The following is a 27,550-nucleotide window of genomic DNA, read 5'->3' on the forward strand; positions in this document are numbered from 1 at the left end:
ACCAAATCAGAAAACCAAAAATAGAAAAAGGAAAAAAAAAAAACTGAGCTGGATATGAAATCCCTGATGGCTCCCTGTCTTCAACGGCACATCAAACAACAGAGCAGAGAGACCTTTCCCTGAGGGTAGAAGCCTTATTTTCTGTCCTCAGGTAGCAGTGCATATGGGCTTCAGGGTAATCATCCAGAAAGCTAACCTTAGCTAACCAGGAAGTTCATGACTTACCCGGTTCACCCTACGGTCTGCTCACTTTACAAAACATTGCAGTGCTTAGGCAAAGTTCCGACGAACAGCCAAGCGTTAGGCTCGGCGTGATGGATACATCCAAGGCCCCATCAATTATCAAGAGATAATGAAGCTATCAATAAGTAAAAAGACTACCGTGCATGGAGACTGTCCTCAACGTGACAGTTAGGATGGTAGAGCACACAACATGGATGTCCTGAGGAGGTCGAGTTAGACATGCTGGCCCGGAAGACAGAACGTCTGTCTTGTTCTAGGCAAAGACTAATCAATCCTGAAACAGGGAGAAGAGAATGGGGAACCGGAAAGGTCAGGCCGTCCCTTTCCTTGGGGCAATGACATGACTTATAGTTCAGATGTGAGTCTCTGAGACAGAAAAATGTAAGTAAAAATAATTCCACCGGAGGTGCCAGACATGCCACAGCAGTGGCCTAGGAAGATGGGGAAGAATGACAATGCTATTGTAACAGACAGACAGACATTAAAGACAGACAGACTATAAAGACACGCTCTACTAAATTCTCGATATAAAAAAATTGAAATTTTTGTACGTGTAATTGTAAACTGCCGGGCAGTTTTAAAATGAGGAGTAGCATAGAGTAATGTTGGCTTAAAAGGCAGTTGCAGACAGAGGACAGGGGTCTGGCAGGGTGGGAAGGTTTTAGAGACGGGCTGTGAAATGTGTTCTAACTCAGTGAGACATGGTGGGAAATGTCTTAGTGGAAGGTAAGAGGGGGCAGATGTGACATTCTAAATAGTATCAAGATATTTAAAAAGTATTTAATGATAGTAGATATGAAAGAATATAATAGAATAATTAAGTAGAGACTATCGCATAATTCCTCTCGAATAGTTTTACTTCACAAAGTACTATTGTATGTTGACATAAAAACAACAATGAAGCAAGTCACATGGAGAAAATTTAAGTTCAGGCCAAGATGTTGTATACTACACACTGAAAAATACATGTGAGCAGACATGGAAAGAAACAGACACAGGCATCTAGAATACAAGGAAAGAAAAATGACTTCACTTCAGGTGTGATTTGAAAGACACAAGCCTGCAGATTGTATGTCAACACAAACATAAATGCCCAGAGCAAGTACAGAGAAAGAAAAAATATGAAATAAAACTGGATTCCAAAAAGCTCCAGAACATCTCAGTTCAGAGAGGAAGTGGGAAATGACAGTAGTGTCTGGGAAGAAAGGGGCAGAAGTAGAGGAAGAGGAAGTAGAGGGAAGGATTGAGAAAGGAAGAAAAGGAAGAGAAGAGAGGGGAGGGCCAGGGAGGGCCAGGAAGATGGTGGGCGATGAGAGTAAAAGAAGATGGAAAGCATTGATCTTTGCAAGAGGAAAAACATCTCAAGCTTGAGGCCCTGCTGACCACCATACACACAGTGAGGATACACCAATCCCAGAAGACCCGACAACCCGGACACCATTGGTGAAATGTATCAACTACGTTATGTGTTTTATGATAAAGGATTCTGCCAAAAGCACCTGCATGAAGCATTTGTTTGGCTCACAGTTCCAGGATATGGTCCATCGCAGTGGAGAGTGAACGGCAGTGGGAACTGGGGAAGCTGGTCAGCCTGTATTCACTGACCAGGAGATGAATGCTCAGTCCACCTTCACCAGCCTACACAGCAGTGCTGCCTGAGCGAAGACGGGTTCTTCACCTCATGTGACCTGATCTAGACAATCCTCATCAAACCCAAAGACCAGCCTTATCTAGAGTCTGCCAAGCTGAAGATGGAACTCAGCCCACATGAGATTTCTTCATATGAGATAGAGAGGGAGGGGAGGGAGGGAGGGAGGGAGGGAGAGAGAGAGGGAGGAAGGAAGGGAAGGAGGGAAGGAAAAGAGTAGGTGGAAAAGAGAGGGGACAGGGGGAGGGGGAAGGAGAGGGGGAAGGGGAGAGGAGGAAGAAGAGTGGAAGGGGAGGAGGAGGGGGAAAGGAGATGGGGAGAGAGGAGAGGCAGAGTGTGATGGTTTGCATATGCTTGGCCTAGGGAGTGACACTAGTAGAAGGTGTGCCCTTGTTGGAGGAAGTGTGTCACTCTGGGGATGGACTTGGAGATCCTCCTCCTGGCTCCCTGAGGATGCCCAGTCTGTTCCTGGCTTCCTTCAGATGAAGGTGGAGAACTCTCAGCTCCTCCTGCACCAAGCCTGCCTGACGCTACCATGCTTTCACCTTGATGACACTGAACTGCTCCAATTAAATGTTGTCCTTATAAGATGGTGTCTGTTCACAGCAAAATGAACCCTAACTAAGACAGAGAGAGAGAATATCAGGGAGAAGAAGCTCTTTTTAAGCTGGGCAGTGCTTAAGCATTGTCCTCACTGTAACAGTTGCAGAATGGAGGGAATAGCCGGCCTATGAAGGCAGGAAGGGCATCAGTGTGAGAGGACAATCTTCCACAGACAGATCAGTGTGAGAGGACAATCTTCCACAGACAGATCAGTGTGAGAGGACAGGCTTCCACAGACAGATCAGTGTGAGAGGACAGGCTTCCACAGACAGATCAGTGTGAGAGGACAATCTTCCACAGACAGATCAGTGTGAGAGGACAATCTTCCACAGACAGATCAGTGTGAGAGGACAATCTTCCACAGACAGATCAGTGTGAGAGGACAATCTTCCACAGACAGATCAGTGTGAGAGGACAATCTTCCACAGACAGATCAGTGTGAGAGGAGAGACTTCCACAGACAGATCAGTGTGAGAGGAGAGGCTTCCACAGACAGATCAGTGTGAGAGGACAATCTTCCACAGAAAGATAAGTGTGAGAGGACAATCTTCCACAGACAGATCAGTCTGAGAGGACAATCTTCCACAGACAGGGCCCTATGGTGAGGGCAAGTGGGAGTAAGGCTGGGTTTCAAGTTGTAAAAGTAGTAAGCGTCCTTCCAGAAGATTTCATTCCTTCGGGAAGATAGCATAGAACGTACATCATCCTCTATTTTGATTCATCTTACAAATCTGAATTGCACTTAAGAATGTACAGAAACAGAAAGATTACTTTTTTCCGGAGAATAATGGCAGGAAAGCCACTAGCTGGAATGAAGAGAGAGGCATGTGTGGGAGCCTGGGAGACAAGCATCAAGTAAGTTCACAAGATGTGGTGCCAGAGAAGTGTGAGCAGGGGCTGTGGCCCAGAGTGCCCACTTGGCAGTGTTACCACAACTCTCTTCTGATACCATCTGTTGAGCTGGGATCTTTCTCCACAGTGCTGTCTAACGTGATTAGACCCTAATCAGATGCTTGGGCTATTATTAGATCGGCTCTCTCTCCTGAAGACAAATCTAATATTTTAACCCCAGTCTTCAGAAATATGTCCAAGCAGCTTCATTCCACATCATCACCAAGAAAGTATGGCATTTGTTAAATCCGAAAGATAGGAACAAATTTTAATCAGCATGTTTGAGAAGGAAGGAAATTTTCCCTTTTAAGAGCATCACACCTGGGTTAATTCAGAATCATTTCTTTGACTTGCAATGATGAAATAGTCTTGACTATCCGAGGTGAAATGCCTCACTTGACAACTTCCTGAAATGACAATCGTCTGTACCTGTGAAAGAGAGGGGATAAACATGGTACGGTTTTTTTTTTTTTAAGAGATTTATTTAAGAGATTAAATACACTGTAGCTTTCTTCAGACACACCAGAAGAGGGCATCATATCTCATTACAGATGGTTGTGAGCCACCATGTGATTGCTGGAATTTGAACTCAGGACCTCTGGAAGAGCAGTCACTGCTCTTAACCACTGAGCCATCTCTTCAGCCCCCCGTGTGAAGGTTTTTAATGATGGAAGAAACTGAAGTCAGTGATAGCATGCCTTAGACATGGCTTAACATTTGAAACTGTGTTTAACTTATAGGCTATGCATTCCTAAGTATCAGTTGGAGACAAAAATAGCCTTGAATTTAGATACTTGTTACATTATATATCAAACTGCAAAAAAGTTCCTTTGTACTTTAACATAAAACACACAATATCTTCCATTTTGATTACTCTTACAAATATGAACTACACTTAGGTAAAGAGTGTACAGAAAAAGGAAGAATTTTCTTTTTACCAGGAGTAATTTGAATCCAGAAGTGAGCGTGTACACACTGTTGATGGAAGGCTTTTCTCCATTTCTTTCCCCGTGAGTAATCACAAGATATGGAGAAACACCGATATTAAAGGCCTCGCAAGTTTTAGGACTTTCTACATTTAAGTCCTAGGAAATACAAATGACATTAGTAATTAATGTTGCATCCAAGTTTTCAGATACATTTTATTTTGTGCACCACAGGGCAAACGGGATGCTCACCTCAACTGGAACAAAAGTCCCTTGCCATCGGTAAACAACGAACGAGGATTCTCTTAACATTACGCCATAAACTGAATCTTCGACAGTAAAGAAACACCAGTCCAATGCTGTCTTACCAAAAAAGCTTTGAAATATGGAAAAGACAACATCCATTCCCCCTGAAATCATAAAGTACATATTTATTTATGTGTATATAGTTGCATCTGAACCTTATCTCATTTAAAGTTATATAAAAAAGTGAAGCTCGTGTGTTAGAAAGACAATGATGGTAATGACAAGGAGGAGGACATGTGTGTGTGTGTGTGTGTGTGTGTGTGTGTGTGTGTGTGTGAGCTCATGTGCATATGTGTATTTGATTGAATACAAGGCATGTGCATGGATGCCTGCAAAGGCCAGAAGATGGCATCAGAGCTCCTGAATCTAGGGTTCCAGACAACCGTGAGCCTGCTGACACTGGTGATAGAACAGGACTCAGGTCCCCCATGGGTGGTAGAACAGGACTCAGGTCCCCATGGGTGGTAGAACAGGACTCAGGTCCCCCATGGGTGATAGAACAGGACTCAGGTCCCCGTGGGTGGTAGAACAAGACTCAGGTCCCCATGGGTGGTAGAACAGGACTCAGGTCCCCATGGGTGGTAGAACAGGACTCAGGTCCCCATGGGTGGTAGAACAGGACTCATGTCCCCATGGGTGGTAGAACAGGACTCATGTCCCCATGGGTGGTAGAACAGGACTCAGGTCCCCATGCGTGGTAGAACAGGACTCAGGTCCCCATGGGTGGTAGAACAGGACTCAGGTCCCCATGGGTGGTAGAACAGGACTCAGGTCCCCATGGGTGGTAGAACAGGACTCAGGTCCCCATGGGTGGCAGAACAGGACTCAGGTCCCCATGGGTGGTAGAACAGGACTCAGGTCCCCATGGGTGACAGAACAGGACTCAGGTCCCCATGGGTGGTAGAACAGGACTCAGGTCCCCATGGGTGGTAGAACAGGACTCAGGTCCCCATGGGTGACAGAACAGGACTGAGTTCAGGTCCACAGAAGAGAATCCAGCATCATAACTGTAGAGCCGTCTCTTCAGCCCTCACATTTTTACTATTTCCAATTTCCCCTAAAGCGTTATTATCATTTGCCCTGCAAATCTATTTTTTATTCCCTGTAGTTACTGCTGGGAATGCCGAAGTGCACAGCTCTGTGAGCCGAGTTCCAGCCGTGTGCATGATAAATGCACAGTAAAGGCTCTGGATCCAACGACAGAACCAAGTACCTGTTCTGTTGGTAACACACCATTTTTGGAAAGAAAGCGAAACGTACTCATGCCAAAAGCTGTTTCAGAGACTGTCTCCCACTGCACGCTCACAGCCAAATCAAGGCCATTTGCACGCGACACATTGAGGTACACACTCCTGTTGGATTCTTCAACATCTATAGAGGTAGCACTAAAAGAAAAACATACAGATTTGGGAGAGCAGAAGAGTATAACTTCCAAGTATTTAAAATACTTATTACACGCCCAGCAGCATATTATTTGATATATTTGTAAATCTGTACACAATGAGACCCACAAATTTTACTCAGTAGAGGACTATACTCTAGTATTCAAAGTATTCACACATGGAGAATTTTTAAATAAAAAACTACAAATGTGGGACTCCAATGTTGTTATCATAACAATGATTAAATATCTGTCACTCTACAATATATATCAAGCAATATATGCCTTAATTAATTTAAGAAATAAAATATAAATATTTGTCAGCTCCCAGACATGTTAAAAATAACCAGATATTAATTTCTATCTACATCTCAGTTCAAAAGTATTACATATTTTGTTTCAAATGTTAATATTTTATAAATAACCCATACCCATTTTCAACAGCAGAAATACTGAATAGTCCCAAAGGGGCCTGGTTTTGCACAACTGTTATCAAGGTTTGCACATGGGCCCCTAGTCTTGCACCTCCAGTTGGATTAAACAGGGTACAGACAAAATGCTCGTCCATTTCTGGTTCTGTGTCTAATATGGCGGAGATGCGTAGGGCCTGAAATACAATGAAAAAATAAAGTTAATAAAATATGTCTCTTTGAAAGACACATCTGGAGAAATTCACTACACATTTTCGTAATGCATGTTTTGAAACTTCTATGTATTTATAGTTGATTCCCCATCATAGGGTGGCTACAATTGTTTCAAGTTCCTACCTTGGGGATTTGTCAACCCTGTGATCTGCCACTACAGTGTCTGAAATGTAACAGTTGCTAGGATTTAAAAATACCCCTAATTGGGGATGAAGAGATGGCTCTTCAGTTAAGAGTTCCTGGTGCTTCCACAGAGAACCCAAACTAAGTTCCAGCAGGTATATATACATCAGGCAGCCCACGGGGGCTATAATTCCAGCTCCAGGACCTAGGGTGCACTCTTTTGGCCCACATGAGCACGCACAGTCACGTTAACAGACACATACAGACCAATGCACATGCATAATTTTAAAATACAACACCTTTTTAGAAAGTTCTCAAAAAAAAAAAAAAAAAACACTGATTACCAGGTCAAATTCATGTGCTGATTTCTGTAACATTTTTGTCTTATCCGGGCTACATAATCTCCTTAACCTCATCTTGTCTGGAAATGACTAGTTAGAAGCCGTGACCAGCAGAGTAGGTACAGACTCGAACCAATCAAAATGCTGGCCGGCAGCGGAGGAAAAAGGCTGTGGCCTTAGCAATGGAATGCAGCACAGTAACAGGGAAATGAACCAGCTGCTGACAGGTGCACCCGTGTGCTTCCAGAATGGCGATCAAAAGGTGTCAGAAACTGTAACTGCTGAACAATCCTGTCTGTGCAGAGCGAGATAGTCCTGAATTTTAAAAGTTGGAAAGCTGTTTTCTCAGGAAAGGTCAAAGGACAGAAAGAGACTTCTCCAGGGAAGTTCTTTAACATCTTCCTCTATGTGCTGGTCTTATGTGCATATTGCATCTTTAAAGTCATTGACTTATGCTTGGGACTGTGCACCTTACAACGTACATTTTAGAATTAAAGTGTGGGAGGCAGTTAGGTTAGTTCAAATTTTATTTAATTTGTTCTAACAATTCTTTTAGAGGACACGTCAAAAATCTTAAAACTATTTTTTTTTAAAGTTCAAGGAAAGCCAAAATAAAATGTAATTTTTACACAAAAAATAAAAAAAAATAAAATAATAGCAAATTCACAAAACTCTTACTCTTTAAGCTTTTCTATCATTCCAAAACTGGAGTGGACCTTTAAGCAAATCAATAGAAGGTTTAGATTTTCAAGAATTAGAAACACTGCACTTGGAAAGCATGCTGGGCTGTACATGGAAGTGGACTGAGGAGGATGTAGGTGCTGCAGTGTTTGCCCAGCCTTCCCAAGGCCCTGGGTCTAACCTACACCACAGAAAGCAGCCTTCTTCAATCATTAGGTGACCTCCAAGGCTAAATCACTGTAAGTATAAGATAATGGAATCAAATATTTTTAACTGTATCTCAAAAATAAAGCTGAGGATCTGGAGAGATAGCTCAGGTGGTTAAGTACTCTGGCTTCTCTTTCAGAGGGTCAGGGTCCAGTTCAGCACCCACACCGCAGCTTACAACTATCTGTAACTCCATTTCCAAAGGACCCAGTGCCCCCCTTCTGACCTCCACAGGTACCAGGCACACATGTGGTGCACGCACACACACACACACTCACACACACACACACACACACACACACACACTCACACACTCACACACACACACACACACTCACACACTCACACACTCACACACTCACACACACACACACACTCATGGTCAAACACTCATGTACATACACTTAAAATAAATCTAAAACATAAACTTTTAATAAAATTGAGTACTGAGTTCAAAAAAATGTTCTTATATGGAAAGGGAAGGTTGGAAGGCGTGTTTTATTCCATATTTTAGTAGACCACATTCATAACTAATCTGAAATGCAGCACTTTCTCCTCTGAACTACTCCTGGTTGCTCATCAAGTATGGCAGACAAGAAGGAAAGGCCAAACAGGAAAGTTTCTTTCGGCTTAGGTTCTTACAGACAATATTTAAAAATACCATTTAAATGATTTTTTTTTTAATTTTAGATTCATTTATTTTATGGAATGTGATCTATCTGCATGTACACCTTCGTGCCAGAAAAGGGCATCGGATTTCAATACAGACGGTTGTGAGCTACCATGTGGTTGCTGAACTCAAGAACTGTGGAAGAGCAGTCAGAGCTCTTAACCACTTAGCCATCTCTCCAGCCTTGATTTTAAATTGACAATGCTAAGTGCACATTCCAATTCTTGCATATTCCTCTGCCATATTAACAGGCAGTTTCCCCAGCTGCGATCTGTGCACACTTTATAATTGTGAAATGCTTGCCACACACTGCAGCACCTTTGTCTCTCTCCTTTAAGGTTTTCTGAAAACGAAGGGGACACACTTCTAGGGGAAAAAGTTTAAACACTAAAAATAATCCTGTGTTTTTTACTAAAGGTATTACAAATTCAACTATACCTTGGATCGAACACCTTCCTCTAGTACAATAAAGCCTTTGGAAGGAACCAGGTCCTTAGATTCAGTTGAAGAGTTGGCATCTGTCACAACAAACTGAGCCGCCACCGTTCCAAACAGACCTTGGGCCGGCTCCCGAACAATGACTAACACTGCTACACTCTCCTGCACGTAGAGAGATGTTGGCTCTCTGAGGAGGATGTGCCCACTGTTGTTAAAGGACAGAACTCCGTGGCCATCGTCACTGGCAAGGACAGTAATCAGAGCTGTTGAAGCAAAAATACACAAGCCGTGACTGAAGAATGAATGTTACAAACCCTACCAAGTGTGCTCACATCTGACAGCGTAATCTGGATTAACTTAGTTCTCGCCACAGTCCATGGGGGTAGTCTTTTACTATCCTACCTTGTGTCAGACTATACACGGGTAACCTAGAAATTACAACACTGGACGGAAACGAGACAGTGGTGCAATCCAGGAAGTCACCTTCACGATGTTTACCAATTTACAATCACCTATGTATGCATGTATGTATCTGTGGGGGAGCCCATGTCACTGTGTGTGTATGTGGAGGTCAGAGGACGACTTGTGCAGACCCCCAGGGATCAAACTCAGGTCATCAGACTCAGTGGTAATCACCTTTACCTGCTGAGCCATCTCAAGCATCATCATATCTTCATAGATCAGCCATCATTGATTGGAAATACAGCAGTAAAAGAATCTCATTCAAAATAGACAATTAACACGGAGATTGATGAAAAATGTAAGAAGGATGGACACAAAATGTTGACTGTGGCCACCCTGTCTCCCCTTCCATCCACCCTCACATCCCTTTGATGAGTTCACATTGAACAACAGTCTTCCTCCTTCCCTCCCTTCCTCCTTCCCTCCCTTCCTCCTTCCCTCCCTTCCTCCTTCCCTCCTTCCTCCTTCCCTCCCTTCCTCCTTCCCTCCCTTCCTCCTTCCCTCCCTTCCTCCTTCCCTCCCTTCCTCCTTCCCTCCCTTCCTCCTTCCCTCCCTTCCTCCCTTCCTCCTTCCCTCCTTTCCTCCTTCCCTTTCTCTCTCCCCGACCCCTCTGAATTATAACAACCCATGCCAGAGGCAGTAGGCAAGCCTGTGAGGAACTTTCTTGAACAGTGAGACTAATGGAGGGGTGTACAGTGGAGGGGTGTACAGTGGAGGGGTGTACAGTGGCCATGGCTTATATAAAAAGCAAGCCAAGAGAGCAGGAGAGTAAACAGTATTCTTCCTGACTTCTTCAGGGTGTAAGTTTACAAGCGTAAGCTACATGCTAAAGTGAACCCTATCCCCCGCAATGTGCTTTAGTCATGGTGATTATCACAGAAGCAAAAACCCAAGTAGAACAGATAGATAAAAATAAATTTGATATTGAAAACCAATAGTCAATAAAAGCCCATCCTTAAAATTTAGGGAAGGAGCTTTACATTTTACTATAAAAATTAATTTTATTAATAAATAATTTCCTCCTATGTTAAAAATAACCACATAAAAATCAAAATTATACAAATTTCAGGAAAATATAGTAAAATATGTACTTTTTGAAGAAAACAAATTTGATACTGATATTTTAAGCTGAATATAATAAAAGACAATATAATAAATTTAAAACATAATAACAAGCTCAGAAGATTATTTACAAAATGTCAGTAACTGAGCGTGTCTGCTCGTCCAGACAGACATATGGTTTCAGACAGTGCCAGCCTCCTCGCTGAGACACAAGAGTAAAGTTGGAGTGAGCGGATTTTGCATATCATGTTGTGGGGCCTCTCACAGTACCGTCTCAGCATCCACCAGGATGTAGGCAAGGGTCATTCCTGAGAAGAATGGGACATTCCCTGGAATGGCCTTCCCCATTCCTATCCTCGGTGTGTATGTTGTAAGCTCACTTACTGCTAACACAATAAATGTGGATCCACTATATGATGGTAGACCTCATGACCAACATAACCTTGTGGTGGTTTGAATATGTTTGGCCAAGGGAAAAGCACTGTTAGGAAGTGTGGCCTTGCTGGAGGAAGTATGTCACTGTGTAGGTAGCCTTTAGGACCATCTTTCTGAGGACAGTCTGAACCTGGCTTTCTTCAGATGAAGATGTAGAACTCTCACTTCCTCCCATGCCATGCCTGCCTGGACTCTGATGTCTTTCCTGCCTTGGTGATAATGGACTAAACCTCTGAACTTGTAAGTCGGCCCCAATTAAATGTTGTCCTCATAAATGTCTGATGACAGTAGTAAAACCCTAACTAAGAAAAGCCTCCAAGGGCTATGGAGCCCTGGACCATCCACACCAACAAGAGCAAGAAAGGAAGACAGAGACCTTCGGCTACTGGAAAGCTTCTGCCTCAACTTAGCTCCAGCACACTGAGCATCTCTCCCCAGGGTATCTGTCCCAGATCTCTCAGGAGTGTAGGATTTTAAGACTCCCACCCTCTCACATGCCATCAATGTTCACTGTGCTTCCCCAGAAGTATTGAAATGCAGAATTCCAACAGGATGGTGAACAGTAATATTAATCTACAGTAATAATAATATACAAAATAAAGCTATATGGGAATGCAAATGGGGAGATAAGAAGCAAAGTCACACAAAGACCAGGCAGCGTCAAACCCACTGATAAAAGTGACATGTGGCCAAAGTAACAAAGAGTGTTGCAGACCACAGGCTGGTCATGGGGACTTGGGTAAAGTTGTGCCATGTGAAGAAACCATAGCTTTTCTGTGCATGTTCGAGTGGACATCCTTGCACACACTACCGACTTTGCTCACTACTGATTGTCTACAAACACAAACATTTATACCTGGTTCTGCTTGAGGTCTGTACCCCAGGATCTGCAGGATGTTGGAGCAGGAGTATTTTAAGTTCATACCAAGACTGAGCTGAAAAAAGGGTTCAAAGCCAGTCTGAGAAAGTTAGAAGTGGCCCGTGGGCGTAGCTAAGTAGTAAATCGTTTGCCTATAACATGTGAGGGCCCTGGGGACAATTACCAGGACAAAAACATTTATATGTGAAGAATGTATTAGTGTTTTATGAAAAATAAGAAACACTTTAAAGGCCAAACAATTGGGCTTAGCCTAGAAAATTACCCATAACCAAACAAAAGTGTCTAGAGAAATTCAGCCATCAGGACTCACGGCCTGCCTGCAAAGGGCTGAGCACCCAGAGGAGATGCAGGAGTGACCTCGCTTCTGAGCCCACGGGTGAGCTCACACTCTCTCTCCACTGACCATCTGGGAGAGACCTCCAGAAACTTTCAGGCCACCGGTATCACTTGTGTATCACAGGGCAAGGTACCGCTTGGGTCTGTACCCTTCAGGCCTCCATCCACACTCAGAACTAGAGCTGGCTCATCATCATCGGAACTCACAGCCTGGCCTGCCATAGAGAGATGAACACCCAGGAGCAATCTCCCTCCTGAGTCCATGTCCTCAGTCAGAGATCAACTAACATCAAAGATAAGAAGATGGCAAGAGGCAAACACAAGAATCTAAGCAACAAAAACCAAGATAACCTGGCAACATCAGGACCCTGCTCTCCCACCACAGCAAGTAGTGGATATCCCAACACACCAGAAAAACAAAATTTAGACTTAAAATTGTGCCTCATGTTGATGATAGAGAGACTGGAGAAGCACATGAATAACTCCCTTAAAGAAATGCAGGAGAACAGAGGTAAACAAGTACAAACCCTTAGAGAAACACAGGAAAACACAAGCAAACAGATGAAGGAACTGAACAAAACCATCCAGGACCTAAAAACAGAAATGGAAACAATAACCAGGCCCATGAAGACCCTCACCCATGTGACTTGATGAAAACACTAATTTTCATCTGTTCTATCCCTTTGCTTTTGAATGAAGCTTCCTTGCTACCTGCCTTATGTGTGACTTTTATAGGAGGCTAGGAGCCTGGAAAAATCCCATCCAGACACTACAGGCCTCTGCATGCTCCACCACCGAGCCCCAGCCATTTAAGATAACTGTTTTGTGAAAAACCTGAGTCTGGTAACACTCAGGCTGGCCTTGCACATTTTGTGTAAGCAGAGGATGGCCTTGAACTCATAATCTTTCTGCCTCTACCCAATGAACACTGAGACTACAGGGCTGTACCATCACCTCCAGTATAGGTGGTGCTGGGGACCAAACCCAGAGCTTGTGCGTGCGCCACAAGCACAGCACAAATGCGCTACCTTCTCATCTAGAAGTCACTTCCAAGGCTCTGGGTGCTTAGCGCTAAGCGTGACATCTCTATTGAAGTACCTCCTCTGCTGCCAAGGCTCAGGGAACATCGCAGGAGGGTGAGAGCCACAGAGGAAGTGCTGTGAGACTCGGTCTTCCGAGGATACCATAGCTGCCGAAGCCATTACCTCACAGCAGCCAGTGTTACCCACTTAGATCTGCTCAGAATCCAGCCAAAGTTCTGTCACAGATGTGACACTGTCCACCTTAAGGGGGAGCTATTGGCAATAACTAGAAGTTAGGGGACAGAATTAGTCTTCTCTCTGGGTGTATCCACTAGGAAGAGTCCCATGTTCCTGTGGATAGCCGCAGACCCATGCATGTACTGACAGCACCAATTGGACTTGGTAGATTATCAAAAAAAAAAAGGAGAAGCAGAAGGAGCAGGAGGAGGAGGAGACGGAGCAGGAGCAGGAGAAGCAGAAGGAGGAGGAGGAGAAGGAGGAACAGGAGGAGGAGGAGCAGGAGGAGGAGGAACAGGAGGAGGAGGAGCAGGAGGAGGAGGAGCAAGAGAAGGAGGAGGAGCAAGAGGAGCAGGAGGAGGAGGAGCAGGAGCAGAAGGAGCAGCAGGAGGAGGAGCAGAAGGGAGGAGCAGGAGGGAGGAAGGGGACAATAATTACTCCAAGAAGGAGAAGGAAGAAAAAGAAGTGACATGAAGCTGGGAGGGGACATGTTGAAGGAGGTGGTACCCAAGGATAGTAGGCGAACTGTGGGTGGATATAACCATATTCCATTATAACTGTGTATGATGTTTTCGAATAATGAAAACTTGTGACAAGTCGTACAAAAACACGTGTTTTCTTATTCAAATTTGGTCCATCCCCGAGGTTCTCTCTGCCATGACTGTAGCCATTGTCAGTCATTGCAATACCTAGCCCACTGTGAGCAATGTAAAGCCATTTCAGCTAGAGAGCCACAGATTTTGTAGAACTGACCCAGCACTGAAAGATCTATTCCCATCATTTTTGTCATTGTAAGAACACAACCACGACAGAACTCGAATTCTGACGTGTACATGTTGAATAAGACCTCAGTAACTGAGAATGCTGTGTAATACCATTTTTAGTATCTGCCCCTGACCGGGCTATTGTCATACACAAGCACACACAGGCTGGACTCCTTCGCAGGGACAGGAGGATGGGAAACAGGAGCCTGTAAGAGGGACAATGACTACCTGTTGTAGTTTTCCCCAGCTCCAGTCCAGGAGAAGGATTCGTTAATATCAACTGAAATCTCTCATCTCCTTCTGGAATGTCGTCATCCAGAATCACAGCGTCCACGTTCTGAAACCTTTCTCCATCAGCAAAATGAAGGATCTGGTCAAGAAGACGAATGAACAAAGCAAATGCATAAATGCGCTGTGAGTGTTCACCCGACGTTCAGGAAGCAGTCCCGCATATGTGACGACGGAGAGAATGCGCTAGTTTAGGGGCTGGGAGGGGGCTCAGCAGTTAACCCACATTTGCTGCGCTTTCAGAGGACCCCAGCTGGGCTCCCACAACCTTTGCCTAGCTTTCTGTAATCTCCTGACGCTCTGGCTCCAGGGAATCTTAACTTTTGCATGTTCTCTCTTTGTTTAAACTTAAATTGAAAGTGTTTCAAGTAAAAGTTACTGAGTAGAAAAGAGCGAGCTTTGGTGACAGAATAAAAGGAATGAAGACATGAAGCCTTTTACAAAGTATCGCAATGGCTTGAAGTATTTCAGGAAATGAAGCCAAAAACAAATGAACAAAAACATGAAGTTAATTTTTTTCCCAGAAGCATAGCATTCCGGGAGAGACTAATGATTAACATTTTATATACATTATTTAGCATTCTTTGGAATTAAATACTGTAAAAAAAAGTAGTAAATTTGGAGTGATATAAAGAGAATTAAAACTTAACTCAACAACCTATTATAGCAGAAAGAATGATACTCTATAGAAATCTGCCTGATCTCCCTATGAAGTATCGTACACAGTAATCATTAAGATTACTTTTTCAGGGGATACTTACATCACTCTGATTCTCAAGGAACAGTGGCTTCACATGGCCATCCTAGGTTATTTTCCTACCTGTGGAGTGCAAATGTAATCCAGCCCCATCTGAGCCTCTAGATTCTGGGCATACATAAACAAGGACACATGGCCAAGGGCTGTTCTGCTCCTCTGGGCTACAAGTGTTACAGTGCCGTGGGTTTCATTCACTTCAAACCTGAAATACACAGAGCAGACTTGTCTTTCTCTCATAACTTCTGTGTGGTAACTGTGAATATTTAACGTTAGGGCAGGAGTTTCCGTGTCCTTGGGTTTACCTGCTACGCTGCCATTCAACCACACCCTGGGCACCATCATTGGCATCTATGATAATCTGTGCAATCAAGCCTTCTGAATCTGATAAAACAGGGATATGCTGAATGAGTACAATTTAATATAAATTTCATCAAAACTATATTTAAAGCCACCATCTGCCATAGAATTCAACGACTGGGTTATTTAAATGTGTATGTGTAGTTATTACACATAGTGAAAATATGTTTAAAGAAATAAAGCCAATATTGACAACATTAGAAGAGGTGTTTTATTACCAAGTTACTGGTGTCTGACTGCTCAAAAAAAGCAGTGTGACATTACAAGCTTCATTTCTATATTCATGATGGTATAGCTTCGTTTTGAATAATTAAACAACATTTACGTCTCCATTCTCTTTCAGGATGGGAGAAAATGGTACTTTTGGAAAAAGTAGAAAGAACAAGAAAAAGGAAAACAAAGTGGTAGACAGTCACAGAAAAAAATCCATGAGTAACAAGTGACACAGAGAAAGTGTGTGTATATGTTTGTGTGTTTGTGTGTGTATATGTTTGTGTATATGCGTGTGTGTTTGTGTGTGTGTCTCCATACATTATCCTTTACCTAAGGACAATTATCATAGCTATTTAGTGAGGAAAGGAATAAGACCAATTCTCCTTAGACTGGAGTTCCAGAGTTGGTATAAAATTAGGATTTGTACCCAATGGACTACCGGCTTATAGCCAGACAGTCTACAAATCACAGCATACTACTAAAATGTAAATATAAGTAACACTGTATGAACCCCACAGGTCATATTTGTGAATGTGTGTATGTATATATGATATGAATTTATGTATATTACATATATATTCATGCAATAACAATAATGATAAAAGGAGCCATGGATTTGAAGGAGAGCAGGGGGTAGATATGGCAGTGTTTGGAGAAAGAAAAAGGAAGGGAGAAATGTTTTAACTAAATTACAATCTCAAAAATAAACAAAAGATTATTTTCGAAATGAAAGGAAAATACCAGATTATTAAAATTAAGCTTTTTGGTTTCTTAAAAAAAAAAAAAAAAAAAAAAAAAGGACCAAGCTCTTTCACACTCTGGTTGCAGTTCGGGCATATCCTATGCTTCTCATAGTGTGCAGTGCCTCGGATGTGAAGTGGGGGAAACAGGAAATGGCAGAGCTGATACACACCACAGTTCACATCAGAGGACCAGAGCAGAAAGCACTCCATTGGCACTGCCACTGGATGGACTAACTCCCCTTCGCCCTGCAGACAGACCTACAGCCCTCGGGGAGAGCAGCGGGACAGCCCAGCCTGACGCCGTGCACTACAGCCTGGCGCTTTGCACTACAGCCTGGCGCTATGCACACAGGCTCCAGCAATACCTAGATGTACCTTATTGAAGGGTCTAAGTAAGTTTCTACCAAGGGTCAAGTTTTACCTTTCAGTCTGTAATGAATTAAGTCTTCTAAAAGCATGAAAAGAAAAAGATCCAAAGTCAGACTGGAAGCAAGTGACAGAGTACACTCCCCCAAGAAAAAGCATTAAACATAAAGCGGTCAGCTTGTAAAGATAACTAATTATGGTTGTAAAAGAAGAGGAAGGAAAAGTACATTTGAAAGAAGTAACGCCACCTCGCAGGATGCATATCTGTGTATGACACAGCCGTAAAATTCAAAAGGCACCTCAGTAATTGTGGCCTTTACACAGCTTACAAAATCGCGACATAGTCTCTAATTGTGGCCTTTACACAGCTTACAAAATCGCGACATAGTCTCTAACTAGACAACCCTAGATGCTCACCGTTCTCACCGGTGGGTGGCCGATTAGCAAACAGAACAAGGAACAGTGCCCTGTTCACATAACAGTTCACTCTGATTAAAACAAGGAAGTCCTTTCGGGTTAGTAAAACAGTTCCCAAAACAGAGCCCCATACCTAGTCTGGGAGGAAATGAAGTCAGAGGGGCCATAATGAGATCAACGTGAGTTAAATTCACCACAAAATATTCCTTTAGCTCTGGTATATCATCCTGCAAAATTAAAATCATTGAAAAGTCTTTAATTATGCCTAAAGGAATTATTCCCCGTATGCTGTTTCTTAAGTTATCTTACAAAGCATATGCACAAACAGTAAAAACATGTAGTAAAATTATTTAAATTAGGACATACACTGCTGTCAAACTTATATGTGGAATTTATTAGGTAGAACACTATGAAAGCACCTCAGAATTATAACATTTTAAGCACAGTTTCTAAGCAAGGCAACTATCTAAGTGTAGGACTAATTATTTCAAATAGAACGTATGCAGAAAGGCTCAGTTCCCGGGATGCCTGATGTTCAGGAAGGGGAACAGGCAGGCTGTGGACAACCTCTGGGAACATTCCAAAGCCTCAACTCCACCATGTTTGTTATGGAAAAATAATGACCACAAAGGCATGGTTTGCTGGTAATAACAATAATTTATGAGGACTATCCACCTTTGAGAAACCCTTCGAACGTGATAGTGATTATTATTAATCAATAGTTCCACAATTAACAATAAAAACAAAGAAGATACCCTAACACAGGAGTAGTAAACCCATGTCAGACATGACTAGCAGGCTATGAATACTGACCAAGTTTACAGAGTGTGTGTGTGTGTGTGTGTGTGTGTGTGTGTGTATGTATGTTTCGTGTCTAATTTGTTACATTAATAGATCAGGCATGTACAATGACTGTGTAGCTGTTTTGTCAGATCCTGCTACACACTGATATAGTAGCACGTTTCGCTCTTGAATCTGGAGTTCTCATGTTGCAATGGGCCACGGTGGTGGAAATCACACACCCACAGGGCACACAGCTTATGTCACTAATAATTTTGTAAAAGTACAAAAAGCCTCTGACTGAATAAAACTATAAAACTGAACTACAAATACAAAGTAACAGAAACGTGTTTTCAAATATATAGTCATTCCACTTGTCACTACCCCTGTCCTGACGCTTTCTGTTCCCAGTGTTCCCGCCATAACCTCCTCGAATCGCATTTACATAGTGGAACCTCCTATCCCCAGACACAAGATTCCACTGTGCGAAATCTCATTTAAGGTGCAATTTCAGTCACTGCTGGTTACATTAAGCTCGACCATAACCTTGTTTCCCACTATCAGCCTCCAGAGAGTTTCCAGTCCCTAATTTAACTAATCTCACCCACGAAGATTATGATCTACAGGAACCTGTGGATCTGGTGAATCCTTGGATACTATCAAAATGCTCCCTTGGAACCTCTTAAGCCAGAGCCACTTTCTAGGAAAGTGCCGTAGGAAATTATCTCACACAGTGTTTCTATAATAAAATATGCAACAGCAGGCTGGCTGATCTGAACACAAATGGAAACTCCTGGGTGATTCAAAATTAAAGAGAAAAGAAAATCAAGGAAGCCGTAAACTGATCTAATGCCACCAGCAGGAGACACCAACCAAATGGACTCTTAAAATCTCTAAACACTGTCGAGTTTTCAAGTTTTGAAGGAAATTTACAAATATTAAAGGTAACACTATTTTGTACAGAGGCAAGCAAAAACTATTATATAATCTTAGCCACCATAAAACTGCTCCCTTTGAATGCAAAGTTGTTAGACGTCTCAGAGCACATTTTACATAAATTGTTCTAACAGTTTCTACTGGGTGTGATCTTTTGGGTTGGATATAAGATCGTAGAGATAGCAGAGGCATTTACCTCGAGGATAGTGATGTTGATGGCTGCCGTGGTTTCCCCTTCCTCTAGAACCAGAAAGCCTGCCACAGGGACAAAGTCAGCCTCTGGCTCTGCTAGGTTTCCTTCGGTTGCGTTTTTCAGATTTACTGTTCCAGAAACGGTGGCATATGTGACATTGATGGCTCCTAGAGAGAGAGAAAGAGGGGGGGGGGAGAGGGAGAGGGAGAGGGAGAGGGAGAGGGAGAGGGAGAGGGGAAGGGAAGGAGAGAGAGAGGGGGGAAGGGAGGGAGAGAGGGAGGGGGGAGAGAGGGGGGGAGAGAGAGAGGGAGAGAGAGAGGGGGGAAGGGAGGGAGAGAGGAAGGGAGGGAGAGAGAGAGAGGGAGGGAGGGATGGAGGGGGAGAGAAAGAGAGAGAGAGAGGAAACGGGGGGAGGGGGGGGGGATCAGCTACACCTTGAAAACCGGCCCCCTCCAACATGGTGGTGCCCCACTGTTAGGAACACACAGACTGCCTCTGGACTTGCAGTTTGGCTCTGAGACTTGTTTTCGTACAGGGTAAAGGTAGTGATTTGCACTTTTAAACCTATACCCAGAGGGCCTGGGAGTCTTTCATTTTCTTTGTGTCTTTCCTTGTCCCAAAAGGATAAGGGAATCATGAAGAAGGCACATTCACGGCGTCCGGCCTAGAGACCCCGCAGCAGCCTAAGTACCTACTCTGAGAACTGACTGACTACTCGGTACATGGTCTTTCTGTGAAAACAGACAATTCCTTTCACTTTTTGAAAAAAAATAAAGGAATTACAAAGTACTGTGGCAAACACCATTTTCCTTTGAGGATTTATATTACCGATGGCTTCATTCACACAGATTTTTTTTAAAAATTAAAGCCAAAATTTTAAAGGCCCTTGCCTAGAAACCCCATTCAGTACTTACTCCAGAGGAACACAAACCTAGAGACCCGAACTCTCTGTTGACAAAGAGCTGAATGGTTAGATTAGCCTCCTGGAGCACAACAAATCTTGAGGAGAGAGCAAAGTTTAAAACACCATGTGGCTCATCGCTGGCTTCGACTGTCAACACGGCTGCGTATCCCTGGGCATCAAGCAGAGCGACTCCGGCTGGCAAGACTCCTAAAACATCAGGGAGCCCATCAGGAACTCAGACGGCATCCCTTCAGCAACTCCAAAATCCTTAAAGCAGTTAGATGTTAGCGGAGCAGGTGAAAACCAGTCAGCCATCCTGTCGCTCGCAGAAACACTCAGGCTGACAAGATATCTATTCTCCATTCTCTCTCCACAGGACACGGGGACTTTTCTAAGTGGGTGTTATCATCACTATTGACCGTATTGGTTGTGTGAATTATAGAAATTAACAGACAGGAAAAAACCTTCCCACGCAATTTGTTCAAAAATGACCAAATTTATCTGCAAACAGTAATTGGTTCAAAATCTAACTTGGTTTTCTAACATAAAAAAAAAAGTCTAAAATTATTATCTTTGGAAGCATGTTTTATTCAACACATGGCTGTTTAATATGTCAAGGACATGTCACCCAGCCTGTTAGGCGGAGGTAGAAAGATCATGTAGATAACTGGGGGGCCGGGGCTACACAGTGAAGTTGAGGCCAGCCTGGGCTACATAGCAGGGGCTTGCCTCAGAAAACTAACCTCTGTAGAGCAGCAGCAAAACGTTTGAAGTCTTTAGTATTTATTGGTGTATAGATGTGGCTGGTTTTGTGTGTGTGTGTGTGTGTGTGTGTGTGTGTGTGTGTGTGTGTATGTATGTGTGTGTGTGTGTGCATGCATGTAGATTCCCTCCTTCCTTATTAGTGACAAGGTGTTCTGTGGAACTCTGGACGCTGGCTAGCTGGCATGTGAGCCCCCAGGAATGTTCTTGGCGCCACCTCCGCCACTGCAGCGGGCCTGCTTGGAACTGCAGATATGTACAGCCATGTGCAGTGTTAGGTGCTGGGTCTGAGCAGGTATCTGAGCTGGGGTCACCTACTGAGCCATCCTGCCCGCCCTATAGGAAGCAGAGATTCTAGAGAATGACATCCCATAAAGACGGTGTTCACAGGCTGTAGTCGCTTTTCCAATCTAATATTTCTGTTGAAATATTTTATTTAAAATAAAATATTCTCAAAGAAAGGATCTCACTTTGCAGTTCTGGATGGTCTAGCACTTACAATGTCAGCCCAACCTCACAATACTCCTGCCTCAGCCTTCTGAACACAGAGATAACAGACATAAGGCACCATGCTGGCTTCAAAGTAACTTTCGTTTAGTTAGCATATACCTGCTTCTTAGATACAGTGATAGAAACTAGCTCATTTCATTTCTTTCTTGTCTGAAACAAAAATACCAACGAAAAATTCAAAAGGAAAGTCTAAGTTACCTTGTGTCTTGATGTCATACAGAACAACCTGGTACACTTCTTTCTCCTCAGGAATATTGTCATCCAATAAATGTACAGATATTGTTTTATTCAGTGCGCCCTATGACAAACAGAGAGGGCATGCCTGTACTGTTACTGCTCATAGCCCACTCCCTGCTTTCACTGACTGTGCACTGACGGTGTGCACTGACACTGTCCTACACACGAGTTATCAGAAACCATCGATTCCAGATACCAGGTTCAAGGTACTAACATTTTAACTCTAAACCAGTGGCTGGTGTGTATGTGGACGCAGTAACACGAAGGCATCTCTGTACAAGTGGTGAGAGAGAAAACTGTGAAGAGAAGAGACTGATGGGTGCGGTTCCCGTTATGAGACGCTCGCAGCAGAGGAGGCGGCGGCAGCTGAGCCTGGGCCCCGCATCAAAGCAGAAATGAAGACAAAAGTTAAGCCAGGTGGGTGTAAAGTGAAGAGAAAGATGGTCGATACAATGAGCTGCCGTTCACTTTCTACCCTGTCTTCCTCGGGATGCTGCACTGCCCTCGGAAAACCTGCGGCAAAGGTTTTCCCCGCGGTGTTACCTCAGAGAAGAAGAGCTGTCCTGTAGAATTAGCAAAATTGACTTCTAGATTGTGTCCAATGACTTTCCAGTTGACAGTGACATTTCCTCGACCTGGGGGCGTCCTTACCACATGGAACTGCAGCATTTCTCCTGTAAGGGAGAGAATACATTTAACAAGCTCTTGATGGGAATGAATTTCATGTTCAAAGTCAGCAAAACCCAAACTCAAGCATGCCTCCGCTCTGTGGCCTTTTCCAAGCACAGAACAGAGCTCTTGGTTCTGCTGTGAGTTCCCTAGCATGTGAACACGCATGCTTGCCGTTCGTTAGCACAGAGGTCCTACTTCCAAATTCTTGCTGTGGGTAGACCTTCAAAAATTACGAGGTGCACTACAAAAGACTCTTGTCAGGAGGAAGCAGCAGGAAAAGTGGGAAGAAAATATGTCAACACTCCAAAGCATGCACCAGAACACACACAGGGGTTCTGTGACGTTACAGCCACAGTCAAAACTAGTCAGGATACAGTGAACTCCTTCCTTCGTTTCCCCAAAAGACACAAACTCTTTACACGAGGAGGCAATGTGATTTTACACAGGGCATGCATAAAAATGCTTGCAGATACCTGAAAATCACATTTCTATAGGTTGCAACTTACATACACCACCATGGGTTTGTTTTATAAAAGGAGATACAAGGAAAGGTGTCAAATCTGTCAGTCAGCATTTACCTGTAACGTTCCCATGGTAACATTAGCATTCCCTAATAACTGCATCACTATTTTCCTTTCTAGGCTTTTATCAACATGTAACATTTTATAGAAATGAAGATTACCGGAGTCGTTGCTTTCCCATTGTTAAGAAGAAGAAGAAGAAAGTTACTCGGAGCTACCCTCGGGGCTACATTGCTTCCTGACACTGTACTCAAACTGTGAATTCTGCAGTGACAAACACGAGTTCCAATGCACTGAGCAACCTCACTCAAGTTAGGATGAAACGACAAGTATTCTTTTCAAAAGTTTTATGAACACATCATTACTTGCAGTTTGTACCACAAAAATAAAGTTGAAACCCCCAGTACATATTCATGAAAACGCCATGTTAAAAACAGTGTATACTAGTTACCTTTCAACACTTTTCAAACAAGAGTAGAAATAAAATATAAACACCACATTCTAATACTTTTCAAACTGGTGCATTTCTAAACTTCTAACCATAACTGACCTAAACATAGATTTCTTGTTGTCTTTTACTTTTGGTATTGCTAGAAAATAGCTGCCCTGCCCCACCCTGCCCTGCCCCGCCCCACCCCCACCCCAACTCACAGGTCTTGTACACGCTAAGAGAACACACAGGCAGTGAGCTACAGCTATAGACCTCAAATTACTATTTTAATACAATTTTTTAAATTAAAATGCCATGATTTAATTTATTTGAAGGCAACTTAAAATTATGAGGCAAACAAAATAAAATCTTAATGCTAAGTCTAAACACAAAATTTGAGTAAAATGAATTATTTGGAGACAGTCAGAAAATATCAGAGGGTTAAAAACACCAGAAATATTTTTAAATACACATTTAGTATTTTAATACAAATGCATTTGGTCATAGTTACTTTAGTAGACTATGCCTTTGACTGTTTTCTTGTTTAACACTTAGGGATTGCCTATCCTGAAGAGAGTACGTCAAGGAATTAAGAGTGACTGCAAACACACAACCACCATAATCGCCTGCGCACTGTTCAATATGTTTACATGTGCATAATCCACAGGAACAAAAACAAACAAGAACTCCTAGAGCTCCTCTTACCAGAGCTTCTCACAAGCACACTGGTACTGCAGGCAAGGGGAGATCTGTGAAGTTACCAACACACATCACAGGCAGTGTCAGGGACGGACAAGCTTTCAAAATCACCAATTCAGAAATACTGGTCATTTAATGAGGCAAAAAAAAAAAAAAAACCCAAACCTCGAAAAGAACACAAATGGCCAGAAAGCAAAGGGCAGGTCCTTGACCGTCCATGTTGAAGGGGATCCTGCACTCATAATAAACAATTGAGAGTCTAAATTGATATGCAAAGTCTTGGGGGAAAGGCAGCATTCAGTGAGGAAGACACACAGAGGAATGTGAGGAATGCACAGAGAGGAAGACAGTAAAAGAAAAAGATCTTTCAACCTGCCTCGTGTGAAATACTCAGCTTCTGACTCAGCTCTGTAACCGTCCACTGTGGGAATTACCCATCTGCTTGAAGACTGGCATCCGCTACCCATACAGAAGTAAAGGGTACATCTACCCCAGTCTCTCAAGGCTTCGGAAGGTTTATCATGTCAGGAGCAAACTAAATTACTACAATGAAACTGAAGGGCCTGTTTCTGCCTCTTTCAGGAAGAGGCCCAAGAGCCATTAAAACTGCCCCCTGGGAAATGTTACATAATAATCCAGAAACAACCTTCACAGGGCAGCACTCAAATAACAGACGTGGGAGGATAAACAGACCTAGGGTGTGCCTTCCGGCTCTGCAAAGAACTTGGAGAAAGCCTGAGGGAGGACATGTTCTGATTTTCTTTTTGGTTTTTTTTTTTTTTAATTTTATTGGATATTCTCTGTATTTACATTTCAAATGTTATACTCCCCCCACTCCCCTCCCTCCTCCCCCTCAACTTGCTTCCATGAAGGTGCTCCCTCTCCCAATCACCCTCTCCACCTCAGTGCCTTGGTTGATGATGATGTTCTTCTCCTGAGGTTGCAAACCCTTTCAGCTCCTTCAGACCTTTCTCTAGCTCCTCCATTGCGGTCCCCGTGTTCAGTCCCATGGTTAGCTGCAAGCATCCTCATCTGTGTCTGTATGACACTGATAGAGCCTCTGAGGAGACATCCATATCTGGTTCCCGCCAGTAAGCACTTCTTGGCATCAGCAATAGTGACTGGGTTTGGTGGCTGCATATGTGGTGGATCTCCAGGTGAGGCAGCCTCTGGATGATCTTTTCTTCAGTCTCTGCTTCTCTATTTGACCTTGTAATTCCTCCCTTGAGTGTTTTGCTCTCCCTTCTAAGAAGGACTGAGGCATCCACATTCTGAAAGTTCTGTGGATGGTTTCTTGGGTATTCTGAGCTTTTGGGGCTAGTATCCACAAGTGGTAGTAACTCACTTGTCAGTGAGTACATACCATGAGTGCTCTTTTGTGACTGGGTTACCTCACTCAGGATCATAGCTTCAAGTTCCATCCATTTGCCTAGGAATTTCATGAACTCATTTTTAATAGCTGAGTAGTACTCCATTGTATAAATGTACCACACTTTCTGTGTCCATTCCTCTGTTGAAGGACATCTGGGTTCTTTCCAGCTTCTGGTTATTACAAACAAGGCTACTATGAACATGGTGGAGCATGTGTCCTTGTTAGATGTTGGAGCATCTTTTGGGTATATGCCCAGGAGTGATATAGCTGGGTCCTCAGGTAGTACTATGTCCAATTTTCTGAGGAACCACCAGACTGATTTCCAAATTTAAACATTTCCTGGGGTCCTGACACACATTCCATATCTTGGTGAGGCATGACTCCACCTGCCCCTCACCCACCGGGGTCGGTGCGAACCTGGCAAAGTCATCTGATATGAAGGCCACAGGACAACCAAAGTGTGGGGGGACACATGGGGTAGGTGTTTGAGCATTTATTCTGGAGGACATTTAAGAAATAAAGTGGAGGGCCAGATAATTCTCATTAAATAAATACGGGTGATGGCATGAAACACAGGAACTCTGCTCTCTCTAATGGAAATCCAGAAGTGAATCCCAGCTCCAGAAGGTCCTTACCATCCCAAAAGGAAAAAACGCTGTGAGAACTACATGTAGTCCTCATAAACATGCAGCCACAACCTACGTTTGCTTTTTCCCCCCAAGAAATCCATTTTGATCTCCAAACTGTGCTGTTTTTTGTGGTTGTTGTTCTTGTTGATTTTTTTTAAAGATGAGATCCCTGAAATTCAGTGGGATTTGCTGGTCTTTCCTCTTCGAGCACAGCAATTCTCAGGACTCATGCAAGCCCAGCTGTCAGACTCAGGATGGCAGAGGTTGGAAATCCTCTGTATGTCCTGATGACTTTCCTAGGTCCACCTCGTCTTCTACCTCAGAGCTGTCTGAGGAAGCTCATGCACTGCGTGCTCTGCAGGGTGTGTCTGGTCCTCCAGCATCTGCTCTGACTTGGTGGCTGGCCACGTAACAGGTCACTGGATATCTGTCTACACCAATGCTCACTGCCTAAGAGCCTTCCTTAAGTCTGTGAGACCATACTCAGACTTTCTGACTGGATTTAATTGCTAATTAATTTAATGTATTAATTTATCTTCCTTGTACTTGCTGAAGACAAGTGACTGTCAGAAACGAAAACAATCACAATGTCCTTTCAGATGAAACTTATTCACACCAAAAGGTCCCGGGAGCCAGGGTGTGCAGTCTCTCTAAGATGCTAGTGCAGCCACTTGGCCCCTCCATGGCTCCCCCACCCTCTATTCCCATCACCAAGTAAGCACTCACAGAATTACTGATAGGACATAATTGTCTTACAATTGAAAATTGGTAAGTGGATGTTGGGTGTCTATACACTCATTCTGGTTGTATTTTCTCCCCATCCTCCATTTCCTTCCAGTGCTATCTTAAAAATAATCTAGCAGGGCACAGAAGCACATGACTATAATGCCAGAACTCAAGAGGCAGAAGCAGGCGAATCTCTGTTCGTGTGCAGTCAGCCTGGTCTGAGTGAGTTCTAAGATAGCCAATGCCATAGAGCAAACTTTGTTTCAAAAGTAAGTAAAGAGATTTAAAAAAAAAAATAGATGGATGGATGGGTGGGTGGGTGGATGGATGGATGGATGGATGGATGGATGGATGGGTGGGTGGGTGGATGGGTGGGTGGATGGGTGGGTGGGTGGGTGGGTGGGTGGATGGGTGGGTGGGTGGGTGGGTGGGTGGGTGGGTGGATGGATGGATGGGTGAATGGGTGAATGGGTGAATGGATGGGTGGGTGGGTGGGTGGGTGGATGGGTGGGTGGATGGGTGGGTGGGTGGGTGGATTGGTGGATGGGTGGATGGGTGGGTGGATGGGTGGGTGGATGGGTGGGTGGATGGGTGGATGGATGGATGGGTGGATGGATGGGTGGATGGATGGGTGGATGGATGGGTGGGTGGATGGATGGGTGGATGGATGGGTGGATGGGTGGATGGATGGATGGGTGGGTGGGTGGGTGGATGGATGGGTGGATGGATGGGTGGGTG

At 43.6% G+C, this 27,550-nt stretch overlaps 1 protein-coding gene across 1 annotated transcript in view; it reads right to left on the reverse strand.

The window, feature by feature from the left end:
- ADGRV1 (adhesion G protein-coupled receptor V1) overlaps positions 1-27,550 on the reverse strand; it is a gene marked incomplete at both ends in the record, with an annotated part of 447,718 nt that overhangs the window by 348,046 nt on the left and 72,122 nt on the right. The window contains 14 exons of the mRNA XM_080925101.1: positions 3,707-3,814; positions 4,324-4,470; positions 4,564-4,721; positions 5,878-6,002; positions 6,430-6,605; positions 9,103-9,365; positions 14,529-14,670; positions 15,409-15,547; positions 15,648-15,726; positions 17,575-17,668; positions 19,354-19,517; positions 20,282-20,461; positions 21,725-21,824; positions 22,307-22,437. Coding sequence (XP_080781227.1) covers positions 3,707-3,814; positions 4,324-4,470; positions 4,564-4,721; positions 5,878-6,002; positions 6,430-6,605; positions 9,103-9,365; positions 14,529-14,670; positions 15,409-15,547; positions 15,648-15,726; positions 17,575-17,668; positions 19,354-19,517; positions 20,282-20,461; positions 21,725-21,824; positions 22,307-22,437 — 2,006 coding nt within the window. The remainder of the gene's footprint in view (positions 1-3,706; positions 3,815-4,323; positions 4,471-4,563; positions 4,722-5,877; positions 6,003-6,429; positions 6,606-9,102; positions 9,366-14,528; positions 14,671-15,408; positions 15,548-15,647; positions 15,727-17,574; positions 17,669-19,353; positions 19,518-20,281; positions 20,462-21,724; positions 21,825-22,306; positions 22,438-27,550) is intronic.

This window comes from Micromys minutus (assembly GCF_963924665.1).
Source record: "Micromys minutus genome assembly, chromosome: 11".
In the NCBI taxonomy this organism is placed as follows: Eukaryota; Metazoa; Chordata; class Mammalia; order Rodentia; family Muridae; genus Micromys; species Micromys minutus.